The 19,658-nt window shown below is 37.4% G+C and overlaps 2 protein-coding genes across 4 annotated transcripts; one reads left to right on the forward strand and one right to left on the reverse strand.

Annotated features, from left to right (window-relative positions):
* Nucleotides 1-3,407: 3,407 nt before the first annotated feature.
* On the forward strand, nt 3,408-5,283 carry LOC114351154 (zinc finger protein 708). The gene has a single exon (XM_028302238.1). It carries the CDS (start codon nt 3,420-3,422, stop codon nt 5,256-5,258), a length of 1,839 nt encoding a protein of 612 aa, XP_028158039.1. The 5' UTR covers nt 3,408-3,419; the 3' UTR covers nt 5,259-5,283.
* A 2,015-nt stretch (nt 5,284-7,298) lies between these two features.
* LOC114351149 (zinc finger protein 184-like) lies at nt 7,299-19,142 on the reverse strand. Of its 3 annotated transcripts, none has more exons than XM_028302227.1 (9): nt 18,963-19,142; nt 18,655-18,846; nt 17,205-17,339; nt 14,056-16,047; nt 13,094-13,178; nt 11,686-11,816; nt 10,143-10,244; nt 8,735-8,830; nt 7,299-7,768 (listed from the first exon to the last, which is right to left on the reverse strand). In XM_028302227.1, the coding sequence occupies exons 2-9, from the start codon at nt 18,757-18,759 to the stop codon at nt 7,517-7,519; spliced, it is 2,898 nt and encodes a 965-aa protein (XP_028158028.1). In that variant the 5' UTR covers nt 18,760-18,846; nt 18,963-19,142; the 3' UTR covers nt 7,299-7,516. The 3 variants fall into 3 exon arrangements, with proteins under 3 accessions (XP_028158028.1, XP_028158026.1, XP_028158029.1); XM_028302225.1 differs by having other exon boundaries at nt 18,655-18,884; XM_028302228.1 differs by lacking the exon at nt 18,963-19,142 and having other exon boundaries at nt 14,056-15,107; nt 15,141-16,047; nt 18,655-18,952.
* Between the last annotated feature and the right edge of the window lie 516 nt (nt 19,143-19,658).

Consider the following 19,658-nt stretch of genomic DNA (forward strand, 5'->3'; position numbering starts at 1 on the left):
TATATTTTATCGGAGGCCAATGTTATAATTTTGACCAAGACAATGTTATTAATTTTGGATTTTTTCATTAGAAATTGTTGTTAAAAAATATTGTAATAAAAATTGTAACTTCTACCACTGCTTCTTACATCTTTAAATACGAATAACTAACTTAGATTTATATTATTATGTATTTGTAAATATTCTACAGATTTTATCGTGTGAAATTAAATGGTTATTTGGAATTATTAATATGCGATGTCATTTTAGCTTTATTATTCCTTTGTGTTGGTGTTGAATTGACCCTCCTTCTCTCTCCCGCATCGCTTTACTACCACAGTGCACAGGAATCTACTCAGATTAATAATAATATTACATAATATGTGCTATGTCTATTATTAGACGTTTGGCCTATCAATGATGCCACGTTAATGTTTTTTTGTATTTAGTCCAGTAATGTGGTTATACGTGACGTTAAAAACTACCAATTTAGTAGAAATAATTGTGATAGCAATGGCACCATTATGTATAAAAAAAAGTAAAATGTCATAACACGTTTTGTGAAGGGATGGTGTCGTGATTTTATTTCTGAAAATTATCAATATTTGGGGGATCCAATTGGAATTTTGCTCCATAAATGTCTTAGAAATGGACAAAATAAACAATTAGTGCAACTGGTTTCCACATTTCATCGTTTTACACGTTTTATGTAAGTGAACTTGGAGTTAGATCCTTATCTCGCTAAGAATTTAAAAGAATCGATGTATTGTGTATTCTTTGGCCTTTGGAACTTGTAATTACTCAAGTATACATCTTTGTGGAATGCTTTTTCGTTCTGAATCTGGTAATATCATACATACTGGCCCTTTATCACGTAATGTTTAGCGGTAGGAACCGCAGACTCGGCACAAAAAGCATTTGTACCGTATCGAATTGCTTCCTCGCATTCACACTCATGTTAAAAACTAAAGTCCATCGAGCAAAACACTGTAGCATCTTAGCCTTCAATAGGTGTGATTTTGCAAGGCTTTACTCATCATGTTTTCTATGTGTTACCTTGCAATGTCATCGCTTTGCGCGCCAAGTTAGTGCGACTTGAATTTGATTCCAAACTCCCCTTTTGGTTTATTAATGCCTTTAGCTGGTTTAGGTAGTTCTGAACTCAGATTTTTGCAATACCTCTCAGGCAGCGTTGCCAGATGTCTCGATTTTTTAATCAAATTGAAACCCGCGCGGGACAGGCTCGGTCCCGCTTTTCGTTTTTTTTTGAGAGGCACTCACTCCACCAGACTATTGTTTGAAACGCCATCGCGCCATATTATTCTAAAGAATAAAACTTTTTTAATTTCGATTTTTGTTTTTTTATTCTAAAGACGATTACTTAACGATATTTTTTTTGTCAAAATACATTTTCTATGGCTACTTTTGCTATCTATTGTCACGTAAACGTAATTTTAAGTCAAATAAAAAGATAAATATTTGAAAACCTTTGATTGTATACGTTTTTTACTATGTCCCGCTTCTGAAGAATCCCGCTATTTTCACTCAAAAAGTACCAAAGACCCGACTTGGCAAAAAAAAAAAAGTGGCAACGCTGCTCTCAGGGAACACCTGTTACTCCAGAAATGTTTCATTGTTAGTCTCCACTGCAGGAGCGTCATGACTTTCCAATAATGGAGGATTTGGACTACACTCAGCATTAGCCTGTCAGATTGGGGACATTTATTTCCAACTAGCTTTCCGCCCGCGGCTTCGCCCGCGTGGAATTTTGTCTGTCACAGAAAAACAATATCGCGCGCGTATTTGCTCACCGTTTAGACCTACCCTGGACTACGACAAACATTTTAAAACCAAAATCAGCTCAATCAGCCCAGCCGCTCTCGAGTTTTAATCAGACTAACGAACATCAATTCATTTTTATTTATATAGATTAGCTTACCTGGCTAACTTTGTCTTTGTTCTGCCAATAAAAAGTTCTTCTTAACTTATCTATGAATAGCCTATGTTCAAAAATCAATCAATAAATTTAAACAGGATTAATGTAGGATTCTAATGATGAAAGATTATTTCAAATCGGTCCAGTAGTTTCATAGCCTATTTATAGTCCAGTCATTATAGTAAGTTCACCTCGGAATTCGAGATACCCAGCTGTAAGTCTGTAAATACGTGTATATTGACACCCTAAAAGTTGTCTCAAAACCTACATATGGTAGGGTGTAAGCAACTATTAAATTTCAAGGTCAACGGTCACAAAAATCGGTTTTTTGCGCTTTTTTTAGAAATATCTCATTTCCTGTGGGTTTTTTGCTATTTGTATTTATTATCAATATTGTAGAATACTAAATTCTCTACAAATTTTGTTTAAAAACTTTTTTTATACGGTGAACCGTTTTCGAGATAGAGGGCGGAGAGCGCGCGGTCACTGCATCACTTCAGGTCTACTTAAGCGGTTTAGATTTTTCATACAAAAGGATTTTCCCGCTAATTCCTGTTCCCGTGGGAATTCCTAAGTATACTATAACCTGCCCAGGTGTATGAAGAATAATTGTACCAAGTTTCGTTAAAATCCGTTGAGTAGTTTTTGTTTCTATAAGAAACATACAGACGGACAGAATTCTATACATGAAATATATTTTCAAAATAACTATCAGGGGGTGATTAGTGATCGATACTGATGCCAAAAATGCAATCAGTAAAATTTTTGTCTGTCTGTCTGTCCGTCTGTATGTTCCTTATAGAAACAAAAACTACTCGACGGATTTTAACGAAACTTGGTACAATTATTCTTCATACACCTGGGCAGGTTATAGTTTACTTAGGAATTCCCACGGGAACAGGAATTAGCGGGTAAATCCTTTTGTATGAAAAATCTAAACGCTTAACGGAAGTTAGACGCTTGAAATTTGGCATGTAGTTACCTTAGTAAACTTAAAGCTTATTTACAACAAGTAATTACCGAAATTCCCACGGGAATTAGCGGGAAAATCCTTTTGTATGAAAAACCTAAACCGCTTAAGTTGACCTGAAGTGATGCAGTGACCGCGCGCTCTCCGCCCTCTATCTCGAAAACGGTTCACCGTATAAAAAAAAAAATTTAAACAAAATTTGTAGAGAATTTAGTATTCTACAATATTGATAATAAATACAAATAGCAAAAAACCCATAGGAAATGAGATATTTCCAAAAAAAGCGCAAAAAACCGATTTTTGTGACCTTTGACCTTAAAATTTAATAGTTGCTTACAACTTTTAGGGTGTCAATATACAAGTATTTACAGACTTACAGCTGGGTATCTCTAATTCCGAGATTCTTACCTAATTTAAGCTTAAATGACTGGACTATTAATACAAACAAACAATCAAATATTTCCCCTTTATAATATTATAGATGTAGACATCTTTAAATAATCAAATACTTTATCATTTCAGAATCTTCAAAATATGGAAACAAAGCCAGAGGAAATTTACATTAAACCAGAAATCAACATCGAAGTTGAAATCGAACCATACAATGATGTTCCAGTGGAGGAGACGAACAGCAAATACGTTAAAGTAGAATCTCAAGCCAGCAGCAATACAAAAAGTCTTCAAAATACAGAGTCATACTATGGAACACCGGAAACGTCTACAGCAGTCATCGAATCAAAGAGAACGATAGAATTCGAAGGGAAAGTATACGAGAATGGTAAAATTAATAGATTACAATGTCCACAGTGCGATAATACGTTTAAGAATAGAGCCAATCTCAGAGCGCATATTAAATTCATACATTCCACGGACCAAGATGTTGTTGACTGCAACATTTGTTTTAGAACGTTCAAATCATTACTACATCTTCGATCTCACAAGAGTTCTGTCCATGCGGATGAAAAAGAAGTTGCTTGTGATTACTGTGACAAAACATTTTTGAATAAGAAAAAACTGAACAACCACATATTCTACTGCCACCCGGATGATGAAGAAAACGTCAGTTGTGAGGTATGTAAGAAGATTTTCAAAACCAAATACCGTCTGAAAGTCCACATCAAACAAGTTCATCCGGAAGGCCAAACGGTGACCTGTCCAGAATGTTCGAAGGAGTTTAAGAACAATATGCTCTTACAAAGACATGTTAAATGGGCTCATCCCTCAGATGGGTTGATTTACCGCTGCCCCCAATGCAGTAGAGTGTTGCCTTCAATAGATGGTTACAAACGCCATATGGCAGCCGTGCATGGCTCCAAAAATGTCTCTTGTGACGTATGCAACAAGGTTTTCAAGACCAACGGTAGCTTGAATCGTCATATGTCAACAGTCCACAGCAGCGTAAAAGTCGAAAGAAAGAAATATAAGACGGGCGACTTACAATGCACCGCGTGCGACAAGAAATTCGCTACAAACACAGCTGTACTGTGGCACTATGAGAAGTGTCACTCGGAAAATAAGGTGGATACATCTTGTCATGTATGCTCGAGAGAGTTCTGCGATCTAAACAATTTAAAACGGCACATGGAAACCGTGCATTCTGAACAAAGTGCAACGTGCAATATCTGCTTCAAAACGTACAAGTCTCCTATGAACTTACAAAGGCACATAAGAATAACGCATGCGCCTCCCGAAGCGGCTAAAAGGTGCGAGATATGCCAGAAAACTTTCAAGTGCTCGATGCATTTAAAGATACATAACAACGTCGTTCATTCCAAAGAAGGAGAATTTGCTTGTTCAATTTGCAACAAGGTTTACTCCTCGAAAAAGTACATGAACAAGCATAAGAAAACTCATAATAGCAAAGAATATCCATGCACTATTTGTACAAAGTTCTTCAAATCTACTAACGATGTGACAAGGCATATACGGAGAGTGCATATGAAAAATGGTGATCCAGTTGAGTCAATGCAGGAAAACTGCAACAATGAAGAGATGAGCTGTGTCAAATGTGGTCAGATGTTTCCAAATGACACAGAACTTCATGCTCATATTATAAATTGTGGACTTGTAAAAATAGAGCAGATTAGTAACGTAAAAAGCGACGAAAATTGTTGTGGTAAATGTGGTGAAGTTTTCAACGAAGCTACATTATTAGAGACCCATATAATCCAGTGTGGGATCGTAAAAATTGAAAGAATAGATGAAGACGATGATTCAATAGAAAACAATTTAGATAGCAAAATAGCTAATTGTGTCAAATGCAGAAGGGTTTTCAGCAATGTTACACAGCTACAGACACATAAAATCAGTTGTGACGGTGAAATTGAACGAAGAGAAATAAAAATGGAGATTGAAGAATGTGACGATGAATAGAATAGAAAACTGTAACATTTATTATGACAAATCAAAAGAAATGATTCTACCTATATGATGAGATACTTAAATTTTTATTAATAACTATTAATGTAAATATATAATTATTATAGTTTACTTTCCGTTAAATAAATTGCGTTGACTATAAGAATAAAGTATAATATTATTCTATGTTATTCTTGTTGTTTTCTTGAACTTAAACCAGTGAAAAATTATAAACACAATGTAACTTTTAAAAAATCATTATTTATTAAAAAATATAGACTTATAAATAGTACTAACTGCCAAAACTAATATTAGGTATTGGTATAAGAGCGTTTCATGCACTCGGCCGCGCCCCAGTGTGTGGTCCCGGTGGCGCGGGCGCGGGGAGTGTGGTCCGAGCAAGCCGTAAGGCATTACTGTAGTGTGCGTGTGCACTCATGGAGCATTTAGCGTGTACCGATAACACTCAAACATTAGGAAGAATGGTGGGGCGCGTCCGAGTGGATGAAACGATCTATAAAATAATCTAATCATTCTAATTAATAACGAATTATCATTTTCAGTAGGTACATAATATCATATTATGCCAAACATTTGGTCTGTAAATATACAAAATACATAATCTGTAACATTTAGGGCACCGTTTATTGATATAGATGTACCACACTGAACTGTCCCACCAAACTCAATGACAGGGGGGCGCTACCATCGTTCAACTATATGGTTTCCAACATGGCAAAAATCGGAACCAGCGATCCGGTATTGACAGTGGCGCCCCGCTGTCAATGTCATGCATAGGACAGTTCAGTATTTTGGAACTATAGCTTACAACCGATCGAGCTAACTGTGGCATTTTGACAGTCAAGATCTCGCTGACGTTCAGAAGTCGTCCCATTGAAAAACATTTCTAAATCCGTATTCACAAGGGTCATTTTGATAGAACGATTACTCGATAGGATCGCATTCAGCGATTTGTTGTCGTTGAAGTTTTGTTACGTGAATAAGGCTACCGCGCAAATCACTCGAATGCAACTTTCCCGCGGCTGCCAGGTGCCAGAGGGTTATACGGGGTGTTGATTTCAATCCTCGCCATATTTATTTAGGTGATGTATTATGACTTACATAAACGCATTATCCACAAAAAAAATACAAACGAAACTGGAATTTTAGCAAATATTTTCCGTGCGACATCAGCTGTACTGTAGCTCGCTCAGAAGCCACGTAAAGTAGGTAGTGTAATTAATAATTTTTCTTCGAGGAAATCAACACCCTGTAGATGTCACTTTAAAAGTTCTTCAATGAATCTAACACCCTTATTCCCAGGGTTCGTAAATATCCGATATCCCAACTAATATTATAAATGCGAAAGTAACTCTGTCTGTCTGTCTGTCTGTTACGCTTTCCCGCTTAAACCTCGCAACCGATTTTGATGAAATTTGGCATAGAGATAGTTTGAGTCCCGGGAAAGAACATAGTTTTTCTGTGACAGACAAAATTCCACGCGGGCGAAGCCGCGGGCGGAAAGCTAGTTTATTATAAATATCAAAATATCGGATATTTATGATATATATCCGATATAATTATATCAACATTGATATATTTATATCAATTTTGTATGAAAGCCATAGTATTATTTTATTGCATTATAGCTTTCCGCCCGCGGCTTCGCCCGCGTGGAATTTTGTCTGTCACAGAAAAACTTTATCGCGCGCGTCCCTGTTTCAAAAACCGGGATAAAAACTATCCTATGTTCTTTCCCGGGACTCAAACTATCTCTATGCCAAATTTCATCAAAATCGGTTGCGAGGTTTAAGCGGGAAAGCGTAACAGACAGACAGACAGACAGAGTTACTTTCGCATTTATAATATTAGTTGGGATTCATGAATACTATTGCATATGTGTTAGATAAACATGTTTTAAATGTTTTTAAAACTTAAAATCAGATAAATAAAGCAAAAACATAAAATATCTTTGAAATACGGCCAAATCACCTAAAAAAATAAAAATCTTATGTCAAAAAGTACAAATACAGTAACAAATTTTAAAAGTTGATATATATCATCAAAACCGGCTTGATATATATCGGATATATATCCGATATATATCTTGATATTATCCCTTGATATAGATCCTCGAACCCTGCTTATTCCCAAACGATGTTTGCTTAAGTGAAGCAGCAAATCGAACAGCGTTGAATAGAGCTCTGTGATTGGTTCGCGTCACCCTGTGCGTCCACGCGCCCTGTGAGACCTCATAGTAATGTGATCAGGCGTCAATCTTCCGTCACCACCTCTTCAATAACATATTCGTATTCAACTTCGTTGTCAATAACATAATTGCTCAGATCTATATTCGTATTATCTTCAGTCTTCACAACGATGTCCTTGTTTTTTCGAGCTCGCCGTTTCCTTGGTACCGTTGGTTGAGACATATGTACAGTTTTGATATGGGTTTTAACTTCAGTAGATGTTACGTATGCTTTCTTGCAAAAGTTGCAGACGTGTCGACGAATACCCGCGTGCCTCTGAAATTGAAAATTATAATTTTATAACAACAACTAAAGTCCGGTCACCAAGCAGATATAATTGAAGGGGTGAGTTGACAAAGGTGTTATCTGACAAAACTGAAGAATCGACTTTTTTGCATGAACATAGGTTTTAAGTGATGATAAAATCGACTAATGAGCTCAAAACACGCAATTTTGTTACGTGTCAAACCTTAACAAAGGTGTTCTCTGACATCTGACAAGCATTCATACATTTCAGGATTCAAATGTGGTATGAGCAGACTAACATTTTCAAACACTCATAACTCATTTTGTTAGTTAAGACCTTTGTCCACTCACCCCTTCAATTTCGTACAATGACCCCAAGCTACCCTTCCTTATCGCTTGCGCGTAATTATATTGCTGTCACGCTCGCACACTCAATGCGGCTACCCGTCGCACGGTCCGAGTCTTATTTTTTTAAACTAAACAGCAAATATTCGTAAAGCAACAATTTCTCATACTAAGTTCACTTTACGACACGTTCACAAGGGCGCTGTTGCAGTTTTCGTACTAAATCTTTTGATGGCAATTCGAATACGCAAACGATTTGAACTCGAAAGTTTTTCGTGCTAACCATAGACAGGGTGTTAGGTAAATGGGTATATGAGCCGACACTAGCCCATGTTAACATGGTCATATAAATGGTATGGTGAAGTCAGAAAGTTGACATCATCATTTGAATTTTTCTAATTTTCATACAAACTAAATTTTATAAAATACGATTTGTATGAAAATTAAAATGAAGATATCAATTTTCTGACTTCACCATACCATTTATATGACCATGTTAACATGGGCTAGTGTCGGCTCATATACCCATTTACCTGACACCCTGTATACAGTTGGAAAAGCAGTCGCCCGGCAAGCGGAAGGTCGTGGGTTCGAGTCCCGCCTTAGGCAGTTCGATTTTTTCAAGTTGTTTATTTAAAAAAATATACATACCATAATATGTCTGGTCCGGCCGGATGCACTATGGAATCTTTTCTCGCAGAGTGAACACCCGTACAGTTTTATTCCCTTGTGTATCATCATATGTCGCTGGAATAAAAATTACGCATAATTTAATGGGTTATAATATAATATTGTTGGGGCTATATTTCACGGGGACACCATGGCAGCGCAACCAGTCGCCGCTACCAACAAAATGTATACAGCTTTGCGCAACCAAACGGACACCAGGTGAGTAACTCTCTATAGAGCTGTATACATTTTGTTGGTAGCGACTGGTTGCGCCGCCATGGTGTCCCGGTGAAATATAGCCCTTAGGCTCGGTTCTAATATCCACTGCAGTATCAGTAGGTACTCAACGTTCGAGTAATATTTAGTAAAGAAAGAAAGAAACATTTATTGCCACGGACATCACATAGACAAAAGAGGAAAAATAAAACAAATAAGACAGAGGTGACATAAAACATACAATGGAAGAGAAAGTAAACTGAGCAGTGCCACCCTGTCGCACAGCGATGCCCATCGCAATGGGACCCCACTCAGCATATGCCGTGGCCCCCGGTGAGGAAGGCCACGACGCTGGTTTTCAGTGGGCCCCATGCCGAGTAGTACCAGAGTAAATACAAATGAGTAGGTCATCTTCATAGAAACGCACGGGCGCGGTTTGTATGTGAGCGCGCCAATACGTATGCGGCCCGCTCATAATATGTAATTTACAGGTAATTTAAAATTAATTAAGTTTTTAAGACCAGAATGAAGTGTCTTTTTAAAAAGGCTGCGACGAAAAACTTCTTATAAAACCTATTTATTTTTGCAAATAGGATTGTAAAAAGCACTTTTACGCGTCCCAGTATTAACCCTACCACTGCTTCGGGACAATAAATGGGCCAGTGCTGAGAAGAAGCGCAAGAAACTTAGTCAATATTGACAGCCTTAGAAGCAATGAGGGCTATCGTTTTAGCGCTCACCAGTTAGCGCCACTGTAGAGTAAGGTCCTGTCACTTGCTAGTAGCGAAGACAGTGGCACCAACCGGTGAGCGCTAAAGTGGTAGGAGGACTATCGCATTTGCACTCATCAAGATGGCGCCACTGTAGAGTAAGGTCCTGTCAATCGCCAGGGGTGCCAACTGTTAAGTATAAAAACGATAGCCCTCATTGTCGCGGGAGGTGCGATTCTTTTCACGTTGAGTAAATTTATTATTATAAATTATTTTATTTTATTTATTTATTTTTGGGAAACATACAGTTACAATATAATTTGACTTAGGTGCAGTAAGAAAACACATAAACCAATTAAGTCTCCACAGTTAAATATACACATAAAGTTGGGCAAACCATTATGAATAAAATTTTGTTGTGAAAAATATAAACTTATTTATTACTTATTTTATTTTATAAATACCTGGAAATATTCCTTTTTGCGGTAGCTTTTATTACATGGCTCACACTTGAACAAATTTCTAGCTCTGTGGGTGTAAGTGTGGCTTTTGAACGATACCTTCGTCTGTAAGAGAAAATACAATGAGAATGTAATAAATATCCTTTGGACAATTTCACATAACTCTATCTAGCCCCAAAGTAAGCAACAACTATTAGTTGCTTACTTTGGAGCTAGATGGCACACAAGCATAATTATGTTAACGGTGCTAGCACAGAATAATAATAAGTACTACATACAGAAGTTTTACTTCGCGAAGTTATTTAAAAAAATGTATGCTCAATGTCATTAACAATATGGTGTAATTTAGCCTGTCTCAAGAGTCAAGCACCATTTTGTTGACAAACGTCAGTGATCGGCACTGCGCCGAAGCTATAGGGCTGACTTCGGTAAAATGATGTGACGTGAGGTGCCAAACTGCGGAAAATGGCGGAGGAAATACATGTTTTAGCATGAATTATCATGAATGATATTAACTACTTATTTACCTCTCAGTGTCTTGAGGCAACTTAAAAAAGTACATTCTGTGTTTTTATTTTTATTTAGGCAGTTAAATACTGCACAATATTTAATTTTAGTACACCATTTTCTTTATTTTCTTCCATCATACACAAGAATACGCGTGCGTGAGTCAATGTTCGCTCGTATGTGAGGCCTTATCGAATAGTATCCTGTAGGTGGGCCATCGTGCGTGTTTTGTTTCGATGTAAACTCGCGGAGATGAACAGGCCTGGTGCTAGCTTGACGGATGTACTATAGATAGTTCGTTTCATCCACTCGGCCGCGCGCAATGTTTGGTCCCGGTCGCGCGGGGTGCGGGGAGTGTGGTCCGAGCAAGCCGTAAGGCATTACTGTAGTGTGCGTGTGCACTCATGGAGCATTAGCGTGGACCGATAACACTCAAACAGCAACGGAAGAGTGGATGAAACGATGCGATTGTATAGTCTGGTCGCCGAGCACATAGAATTTCGTCCAATGACCCCAAGCTACCCATCCTTATCACTCGCGCGTAATTATATTGCTGTCGCGACTGTGCGACGGGCGCCCGCAGTGAGTGTGCGAGCGCGACAGCAACGTAATTACGCGCGAGCGATAAGGATGGGTAGCTTGGAGTCATTGGACAAAATTCTACGTGCTCGGAGACCGGGCTTTAGTAAAAATACCGGTCTAGTCATGCATAAAAACATTGGATTGGAAAACATGATGATGATGATAAAATATACAGGGTGTTAGGTAAATGGGTATATGAGCCGGCACTAGCCCACGTTAACATAGTCATATAAATGGTATGGTGAAGTCAGAAAATTGATATCTTCATTTAAATTATTTTAATTTTCATACAAATCGGATTTTATAAAATTTATTTTGTATGAAAATTAAAAAAAATAAAATGACAATATCAAATTTCTGACTTCACCATACCATTTATATGGCCATGTTAACATGGGCTAGTATCGGCTCATATACCCATTTACCTAACACCCTGTATAAATAAAAGCCTGCTTACCGGACACCCTTTGCCGCAGACCTCGCAAATGTACTTGCATTCCTCATCAGGGCGGGACGCGACCGGCGTCTCTACGTTGGAAGTTATGATACTGCCGCTAACTGACCACACGCGGGCTGTTGTTTTTCTGCCTGGAACCATTTCCATACTTTTAGGTGTTAGGTTATTGCTGAATAATCTAAATATACACGGTGGAATTTTGTAATGCCACCTGGAGGGAAAGTACTCTTAATAATGTAGATAGAAATTTTGTCTCAAAGAAAACATTCCTTTATTTTTGAAAAGAAATAAAACTGCATTCAAAGATTTCCAAAAATTTGCTTGCCACACCTGGAATCGAACCAACTAAAATCTGTTAAAAATTACACCCTGTATTTTTATTTCATTTATCGTTAGGGACTTAGGGTTAGGTAAGGATGAAATCTCTCTAACAAACTTGATAAATTAAATGAAAGGAAATACATAAAATCTTAAATTATTTTAATTATGTACAGAAAATTGTATGGTATGGTAGTGAATTTTCGAAAATCTATGAATGCAGTTCTCTTTCTTTTCAAAAATAAAGGAATGTTTTCTTTCAGTAAAATTTTCTATCTACAGTATTAAGAGTACTTTCCCTCCAGGTGGCATTACAAAATTCCACCCTGTATAAAAGGAGAAACTGACTGACTGACTGACAGATCAACGCACAGCCTAAACGGCTAAACGTAGGCACTTGAAATTTGGCAGGGACGTAGCTTAGGTAGGTACCGTAGAGGTGCACTTAGAAAGGAATTCCCGAAATTCCCACGGCAACGGGAGTTGGCGAGAAAATCCTTTTGTATGAAAAATCTAAAGCGCTTAAGTTAGACGCTTGAAATCTGCCATGCAGGTACCTTAGTAAACTTAAAGCTTAGTTACAACAGGATATTGCAAAATTTCCACGGGAACGGGAGTTAGCGGGTAAAAACATTTGTATGAAAAAATCTAAACCGCGTAAGATAGACGCTTGAAATTTGGCATGCAGGTACCTTAGTAAACTTAAAGCTTAGTTACAACAGGATATTGCAAAATTTCCACGGGAACGGGAGTTAGCGGGTAAAAACATTTGTATGAAAAAATCTAAACCGCGTAAGATAGATGAAGGGGATAAAACGGGATCCACGCGTACGAAGTCGCGGGCGGCCGCTAGTTAATAAATAAACGCCTACTCGAGGTTGACAGCGCGGCAAAAGAAACAAAGATGTTGATCCCTTTCCGGGTGGATAAGTGTGCTATGTCCTTTAAAAACGTTTCTTGCGTTGCTTCTTCTCAGCACCGGCCCATTTATTGTCCCAAAGCAGTGGTAAGGTTAATACTGGGACGTGTAGAAGTGCTTTTTAAAAGCCTATTTGCAAAAATAAATAAGTTTTATGAGTTAAACACTTACGACATCGATATTCTCTTTCTGGCTTGGAGTGGTGATATTTCTCACAATGCCGACGGTAGTTGTCAGAGTCAAATGTCAAGTTGCACTGGAAAAACAATGTATTGTAAATATCACTTATAGTTCCAAAATACTGGACTGTCCTGTCGATGACATTGACAGTGGGGCGCCACCGTCAATACCGGATCGCTGGTTCAGATTTTTGCCATGTTGGAAACCATATAGTTGAACGATGGTAGCTTCCCCCTGTCATTGAGTTTGGTGGGACAGTTCAGCGTGGGTCATCTATAGTAATAAAGCGAAATACCATGCACTGATTAATCACAAAATCTCAGAAACTAAGTAAATTCAACATCAAAATCATTTATTGGTCTTTCAAATAACACCAATATTGTTGGGGCACCTTTAAAGTTTTAAAGCAATGTATAAAGTTCGCCGCGGAAGGTGCGATTTATTTGATGTCGAGTGTATAAAGATCCAAACCCAAAGGTGATATTATGTGCTATGTATTAAAAAAGTATGTAGTACACCCGAATGCTAACACCCATAACACAAGCATATTAGTTGCTTACTTTGGGGCTCGATAGCACTGTGTGAAATTGTCCAAAAGATATTTATTATTATGTATTAGTAAGTTACTGATTCTGAGTCATTCCTAAAAATTTAAATACTGATTGCAAATTCACCGTTTATAATGACTATGTATAATATTTATGTATTTAAAAAAAAAGTATATAAGTAGTATATCCGTTAAGCTAAAGTCAAAGTCAAAAGTCAAAATTTCTTTATTTGTTTAGACTAATAAATAGTTCTTACAACTTACAACTTACTTACCTAGCACCCATAACACAAGCATTAAGTTGCTTACTTTGGGGCTAGCTGGCGCTGTGTGAAATTGTCCAAAGATTTATTTATTTATTATTATTTATAATAAATAAATAGATTTTAGGAAATATTTTACTTACCTCCTTACAAGTGCGGTAAGTCTTTAAATGTGTTTCTTTATGATACTGTAGCGACTCGGTGTCAGGCAAGCTTATTCCGCACTCCTGGCATGGGTACCCACTACCGCATGTTTCTTCATGCTTAGCTAAAGATCCTTCCCCGTAAAATTCTAGCAGACACTGACTGCATCGCACCATTTTTATAACCTCCCATCTTGAGTGGTCTTTAATAATATGCTGTTTCAAAAATTCTTCACTCTCTAAACGTGTTCCACACATCACACATGCGAAATCTCCACAAGTGACTGTCAAATGAGTGTTCAACGCTTCAGCGCTTGAAAATTTTAAGCCACACTGCGTACAGTTGTTGTCAAATTTCAGCAAGAAACTGTGAAATCTTTTGATATGGTTCCTCAAAATGAATTCCTTTAGGAAAGGCTGTCCGCAGCATTTACACCAGGGTATTTGATTTACATGCTCGCTTTTGATATGTGCATGCATAAGCTCTTTTGTATCGAACACATTATCACAATATTTACACTTGATCTTCACTCCAGAATGCCACTGTGAGTGCTGAATCATAATGCTTAAATCGTTGGATTTGAAACTACATTTTGTGCAGGAAACTCGGAATTTGTGAGTCCTCTTATGACGGGAAAGAAACGCAATTTTGGGGAAACGATAGTTGCATATATCGCAGACATGTGGCCCGATTGATTCGTCGTGAAATTTATTAATGTGTGCCTCATGAAGTTTTGCGTTGATAAATATCTTCCCGCATCCTAAACAGCATGTTAGCGCCGATTTAGACCCCTGGAAAATTTTGTCCTGTATTTCTTTAATTTGCTGTTCCTTCGTCAACGTTGTAATTTGTATGTTGAACTCTCGTTTGACAAGTTCGCAGTATTTGGGATCTTCGAAAAAGGCTTTTAAGAGTTTGCAACGTTTTAATTGATTTTTCCCTACAGCATAATATTTGGGCTGCTTTGATTGAACGACAGCTTTATTTTTGGGCTGTTTCGGTTGAACGACTGCGTTATTTTTGGGCTGTTTCGGTTGAACGACTGCGTTATTTTTGGGCTGTTTCGGTTGAACGACTGCGTTATTTTTGGGCTGTTTCGGTTGAACGATTGCATTATTTTTGGGCTGTACTTTTTGAACTACCTTATTATTAGCAGGCCATAGTGTAACTAACTTGGTAAGATTGGGCCGTATTTGTTGAATTACCTTGCTATCAACAGGCCAAAGTTTAACTACCTTGTTACTATCGGGCCTTATCAGTTGAATTGGTGCATTATTGGGTTGTATTGGTTGAACTACTGAATTATTGGGCTGTAATAGTTTAACTACTGCATTATTGTGCAGTATTGGTTGAGCTTCTGCATTATTGGCCTGTATTGGTTGAACTACTGCATTATTGGGTTGTATTGGTTGAGCTTCTGCATTATTGGCCTGTACTGGTTGAACTACTGCATTATTGGGTTGTATTGGTTGAACTACTGATTTATTGGGCTGTAATAGTTTAACTACTGCATTATTTTGCCGTATTGGTTGAACTACTGAATTATTGGCCTGTATTGGTTGAACTGCATTATTACGTCGTATAGGTTTAGATACTGCATTATTACGTCGTAATGGTACAACTACTACATTTTTTTGTTGTATTGGTTGAACTACTGCATTATTTTGACGAATTGGTTGAGCTACTGCATTATTTTGTCGTATCAGTTGAGCATCATTATTTTTGGGCTGATCTTTAAAGACCAGGAATTGTGATACATCTGGCTGCGAAGGGAGATCTATTTCATCATCACAGTCTGTTTCATTGATCACGTTACTTTGTGGAATCGAATCTTGATCTACGTCTCTACCATCGTCGGAATCATCAGGTATGAACTCGTGTTTGTTATTCTCGTTTATACACACATCTTCCAGCGATGGGACCACCTTTGTGAGTCTGGGCAGCAAATTGTAAGAGTCACGGTCAATGGATTCTATTAATGATGTTGTGATCTGAAAACAAGAGGTTTGAAGTTAATCATCGCACTTTCAAACTATAATATGTTCTTAACTCAGTCACTGCCTATTTAATCAATCAACTTGATTTAAATCATGGAACCCTGACTTTAAACCCTTGAAAAAGACGCTGACAATACTGAGTTTCTTGCGCTGCTTCTTCTCAGCACTGGCCCATTTATTGTCCCGAAGCAGTGGTAGGGTTAATACTGGGACGTGTAAAAGGGCTTGTTAAAAGCCTATTTGCAAAAATAAAACAAGTTTCTTAAGCAATGTTGCCTAAAATTAATGTAATAGGCTAGTTTCCAAAAAAAATTTTTTTAGTCCGTCAATTTTAATATAAAAAATTGGACACATATATTTTTAATAATTGTCAATCAAACAAATAATTACAAAGTTATATTGCATTGAAGTTCCGCGCGACGACGTCATAAAGTGCTGCACTGTTACGCACTCACTGACATCGCGGGCCATTCCTTTAGAACTTTGGCACGCTTTATCTCTTTACATTTTCATTAGTTTTAAAAAGTGAAAAATACGTGTCGAGTAGTTTTTGTTAAGCTAACTGACGGACTAATTAAAACTCTTGCTTTTTTTACCCAGGAAACATCCCTATACTGTCTGAATAAAGGTTATTACTGTTATATTTTACTATTCATCATCATCATTTCAGCTGAACATAGGCCTCCCCCAATGGCAATGGGCAGGGCACATAGTACGCAGAACTGACAGCCGATGGGGCAGCAAAGTTCTGGAATGGAGGCCGCGTACCGGAAAACGCAGCGTGGGACGTCCACCTACAAGGTGGACCGACGATGTAAAGGTAGCAGGGAAGCGCTGGATGCAGGCCGCTACCAATCGATCAACGTGGAAAGCATTGGGGGAGGCCTAAGTTCAGCAGTGGACGTCCTATGGCTGAAATGATGATGATGATGATGAAAGGTTATTACTATTATTTTATGCTGAATATTCACCGTTAAGTATATAACAAACAAGGCAGGGAAAAATTGGATGCACATAGCCAGCGACAGGGAAAGGTGGAAAAAGATGGAGGAGGCTTTTACCCAAGTGGGGCCACAAACAAGAGATATAGATTAATTGAATCAAACTGTAAAAATGTGGAATACAAAGCTATAATAATAATAATAATTCACCGTTAACCCTTGAAGCTCCATGGCATCCAACATGTCCTGCACCTTCCGGCAACGATCCCGGAACGACGAGAACTTCCGCAACTGAGCGTAGCACATCCCACAGATGTGCTGCGGTAGGTCATCACCTTCAAATATCTGGAAAGGTTTATTTTTATTTTACACTAGCTGACCCGGCGAACTTTGTTTCGCCTTAATGGCAATAAATAAGCAGACTTTTTTTTTTATTTCGAACGGGATAAAAAGTATCCTATGTCCTTCTCCTGGCTCTAAACTACCTCCCTGACAATTTTCAGCTAAATCGGTTCAGCCGTTCTTGAGTTATAAGTGGAGTAACTAACACGACTTTCTTTTATAAAATTTTCTTTTAATAAAATTACACTTCATAATGAGGATCATTTCGATTTTTAGCTGTGAATGCAGATTTATAGGGCTAAGAAATCCTTAATACACAGTGCAAAAATTTTTGTTCTACGACAAAAATTGTCGAAGTTATGGCCAAATTACTAAAAAAGTTCACTGACCGCCCGGCGCGGGGACGATGACGTCATTATATCCGATCCGAACGCTGCCGGCGTACTGCGTGGATAGAAAATATTTTTTTCTAGCCAAATTATCAGTTTTAGAGAAAAACTTGTAATGACATTTATTCATCAGAATAAAGTAAGCTATCGATAGGTAATTTNGGCCAGAAACTGGGTATTAGCATCATATTAAGTATTATTATGTTCAATACAAACAATCATTAAGTTACACTCACCCCAACCGCGTCTCCGCATTGCATCGAATCCTATGAAAATGTGGTTTTTGGACATAGCAATACTTATTTTTCACAATTTTTATTTTTAAAAATTACTGGTCGATAGGTTACTTTATTTTGAAGAATAAACGTTATTAAAAGTTTTTTTCTAAAACTGATAGTTTAGCCGGAAAAAATATTTTCCATCCTATTAGTACGCCGGCTGCGCTCGATTCGGATATAATGACGTCACGCGGCCTTGCGTACGTTGACTTTTAGCGGCAAAAACGGCCTATGTTTATTACTTAATATCTTCGTAAGTAATGGTCCGATTTGGATAATTCAAAAAGATATATCTTTCTTATGTCTTAAAGATTAACGTAGATACTAGTTTTATTGAATTTTCTACAACAGTACTGATCCTCATTATCAGGATATAAGTATCAAGGTGGACCGACGACCTCATAAAGGTAGCAGGAAGGCGCTGGAGGCCTATGATTAATTCCTAAAACTTACAAGAAGAAAATAAGAAATATGCTGTAAAAAAATTACTAATAGCTGCCAATAATGTATTGTTTTAAAATAATTACATATTAGATTCTTTTTTGTTGTCATTCGGGAAAGCCTATGTTCAGCAGTGGATGTCCTATGGCTGAAATAATGATGATGTTTCTAAAAACTAGTAAGGAAAATTAGAAAAGCAAAAAATCTTACCGGTGTACCAACAACTTCCCCAAACTCATCATACAAATTATTTTTGAATAGATTGAAAAGCCGAGGCTCTGTCGCAAGGCAGCCTCGGCAAGCTAGCAGTGGCATTCTTCTATATTTTTATCAATAATCCAGACTTAAACTGTGTTTTCTAAGGTCAACAGAATCTCTTCTTTTCTTCAACAGAGCAACCTACTGAAGCAGAAAGGAAGCTGTTAAGATTCCATCTGAAACTGTTTTGAACTTTTTAGTAGATGAATTTCACTGAAAACGATCGCATTTCGACAGAAACAAACAGAAATATAACCTACAATTTACAAAATGTCGTCACAATTCACATAGAAACGTCAATTTCCCTGTTCCTGTTAATATTTTTTTAATTTTTTTTTATTTCAGGCTTACAAAACGCAGATGCGGTTTGTTCATTTAATTTGTTGGATTATAATAGTATTTGAACCAAGTTTTAAAAAAGCGTAAACATTCTGGAAGAGGAACAGAACTAAAATGTTACCATAATGACAATTTTAAAAAACTACCACAAAACCAAGAAAGTGGATCATCCATCGGCTACGGCGGCGGCAACTCGAGTTTGTATTCTTTACAACCTTGTGTATAGTCATAGCACATCAGACTATACATTTGTGTTGCGCACTAACTCCTAGCCTTTTAATAAAAACATTTTATGTACTACAATGTCAACAATGTGTACCTTGAAGTGCAGTCACTGTTTAGTACTAAAAAATATTTTGGGCTTATCAAAAAAATAAATCAAAATGAAATCTACACTCAACCAGTTGTCATTTGTGTTTAATAAATAAAAACAAATAAAACTCTGTTTCATAAAAAAATAATTAAGGTAACCCATTATAGGCTTTACCGCCCCTTACTCAGCATTGTGCGGAAATAGAACTGCGTAAAACTATGATTATCTTACTAGCTAGGTAGTTTCAGCCCGCAGCTTTGTTTACGGGATTCTGTATCTGTCCCTGAGGTCAGTCCAGCCAGCC

Source organism: Ostrinia furnacalis, unplaced genomic scaffold, assembly GCF_004193835.3.
Source record: "Ostrinia furnacalis isolate ACB-3 unplaced genomic scaffold, ASM419383v2 OfSCF1098, whole genome shotgun sequence".
In the NCBI taxonomy this organism is placed as follows: Eukaryota; Metazoa; Arthropoda; class Insecta; order Lepidoptera; family Crambidae; genus Ostrinia; species Ostrinia furnacalis.